The sequence below is a fragment of the Triticum aestivum genome, chromosome 4B (genome assembly GCF_018294505.1).
Source record: "Triticum aestivum cultivar Chinese Spring chromosome 4B, IWGSC CS RefSeq v2.1, whole genome shotgun sequence".
Taxonomy (NCBI): domain Eukaryota; kingdom Viridiplantae; phylum Streptophyta; class Magnoliopsida; order Poales; family Poaceae; genus Triticum; species Triticum aestivum.
The window spans coordinates 410,851,325-410,853,941 of NC_057804.1; the positions used below are offsets into that span (position 1 = coordinate 410,851,325).

Sequence of the window (2,617 nt, forward strand, 5' to 3'; positions counted from 1 at the left end):
ATGAAGCAAAATATGGAACCCTTGCCCAGTTGAAAGGATAAAAAGACACAAACCTTTGCAAGTAGAGTTTTCCCTGTTCCAGGTTCCCCATATAGAATGACTCCCTTCGGAGGCCTGATCCCAATGTCCTCATATAGCTCAGGATGTGTCAACGGAAGTTCCACTGCCTCTTTGATCTCTTGAATTTGGGCATCCAATCCACCAATGTCAGCATAAGACTCCAAAGGTGCCTTCTCAACTTTCATGACAGAAACCATAGGATCGACTTCATCTTGCAAAATTCCAACCACCGAGAGAACCTGACAAAAATGATATGAAGCTTGATTCTCAATAAAGTTGTAAATGAGTTACATCAAACAGACCTATAATTGTTCTGTTCATATAAAAGCTCATCAATTTTTTAAAATTGGAACGAAACTGAAGATCTAGAGATGCGCCCATTGGAAATAAATCTAAACGCCAGTACAAATAGATCATTAACCACACAAAGAATATAAGAGCTGAAGACTCAAATCCAGACTACAGGAAAATGCATACTACAAAGCGCAATACTGCAAGAAAATTACTGCATTTAATGGTGATCATGGAAAGCAATAACAGAAATTATGCTTTAAAGCTTGAATATGGAGTTCAAGTGAACAGGTGTTTGCCTTTGCAACTGTCAATTGTTGATGATAGTTGGTGATAATATTCAGGCCAGAAAGTGGTCATCATCATATATAGATAGACAGAAAAGGATGGCACTTGACCAAATATATAAGTTTCTGAAAATTATCCCTAAAGAAATCAAGGAAATGATACTTAGCAATGAAACAAAACAAGTTTGCAGAGACAACATAAGCATTGTATTACAAATTATAGCGCAGTTCATGCATAGATATCTTCATATATAATCAAATCACGTGTCACAGTTCAGTTCTCCACGTGCCGAACAAGTAATGGCCACATTCATCTCAATTCCCATGTTTCGCCCAATGCCCCCCATCTCACAAGTCGCAATGCCATCAAAATGCCCCAAGTTCACTAAATGGATCAGTTCTAACTCAGTCCGATATTGTCAGCCTCCCTTCACAAACGTCATCGCTGCGCTTATCAAGCTTCTAGAACCAAGGAAATCACCAGCATCACAACAAAACCTAACCTGAACTCGCCCTAGGTTTTCTCGTGGTCAAAAGTATTCAATTCTAATCCCTGTTCGAGTGCATCAGATAAATGCAGATTTTACAGATTCGTACCTTGTTATGCATCAGTATGGAGCATCCCGGCTCCAGCTGGTCCTTGTCGACGAACGACAGTACGCTGACATAGTACTCAGGCCCAACGGACGACGAGACGATCGCGTGGCTCTCGTCGATGATCTCCTCGAGCGAGCCAACGCTCATAGGGGTGCCGCGGAGGTCGTCGACCTTAGATCGGTCCTCCTCCGTCTTGTCTTCGCTGGGGCGCAGCCGCTCCTGGCTCGCGCCGAACTCCTCCTCCATGAGAAGGTAGTCCTTGACGCGGTCCAGCTTGAGAAGGCGGAGGCGGCACTTGGAGAGCGGCGCCACGGGGGGCAGCCGCGCCGCCGCCTCGGGCCCCCTCTGTTTCCGCTGCTTGCGCCCCACGCGCGACGGTGCGGCGGGGGGCTCGAACTTCTTGTCCTTCTTGTCGCCGGCGGCACCGTCGCCCGGCTTGCGGTCACCGGGGAGACCGCCCTGCTTGCCCATGCCGCCTGGAGAACCCTGCCCCATCGCCGCCGGCTGGTTGCTTCGATTCGAGGGTTAGGGTTTGGGTTGGGAGAGATAGAGAGATCGGGCTTTCTTTTACTACGGTGCTTCCATAAGACCGATATATAGTTTTCTCGTTGTAGAATCTTACTCTCTTTCTTTCCTCTCGACGCCTACGTACTTGGCTAGGAATACTTCTAAGAAGAAAAAAAGTGATATACCTCATGACATCCAGGCCGTCCTTTTTTTTGAAAAAAAAAACAGATCGTTGTTCATTTTCAATAACAATTACACCGTATATGAGGAGGGATACAATTTCACTCAAAGGATCCTCAAACCAGTCAAAAGTTGAAGAAAATTTAACTAACTTAGCAAGTTCATGGACAACTTTATTTGCTTTCCTATTACAGTGCTCGAATCTAGTAATGGGAAAATCACAAGCCAAAAAGTAACAATCGTCAAACACTGTTGTCGCTGTACTCGTCGTCCGTCCTCTGTTGTTCATGGTTTCGATGACCTCCAGGTTGTTGTGGAACGTAGCATGCAATTTCAAAAAAATTCCTACGCTCACGCAAGATCTATCTAGGAGATGCACATCAACGAGAGGGGGAGAGTGTGTCCATGTACCCTCGTAGACCGAAAGCGGAAGCGTTAGCTTAACGCGGTTGATGTAGTCGAACGTCTTCTCAATCCAACCAATCAAGCACCGAACGTACGGCACCTCTGCACACGTTCAGCTCGATGACGTCCCTTGAACTCTTGATCCAAAAAAGTGTCGAGGGAGAGTTCGGTCAGCACGACGGCGTGGTAACGGTGATGGTGAAGTGATCCACGCAGGGCTTCGCCTAAGCACTACGGGAATATGACCGGAGGCGTAAACTGTGGAGGGGACGGCTTGAAACAATTGATGT

The 2,617-nt window shown here is 46.3% G+C and overlaps 1 protein-coding gene across 1 annotated transcript in view; it reads right to left on the bottom strand.

The window, feature by feature from the left end:
- The window catches only part of LOC123092406 (26S proteasome regulatory subunit 4 homolog), a 3,715-nt gene extending 1,870 nt beyond the window's left edge, over positions 1-1,845 (bottom strand). The window contains exons 1-2 of the mRNA XM_044514180.1: positions 1,236-1,845; positions 54-299 (exon numbers count right to left, since the gene is read on the bottom strand). Coding sequence (XP_044370115.1) covers positions 54-299; positions 1,236-1,730 — 741 coding nt within the window. The 5' untranslated portion in view covers positions 1,731-1,845. The remainder of the gene's footprint in view (positions 1-53; positions 300-1,235) is intronic.
- Positions 1,846-2,617: the final 772 nt, after the last annotated feature.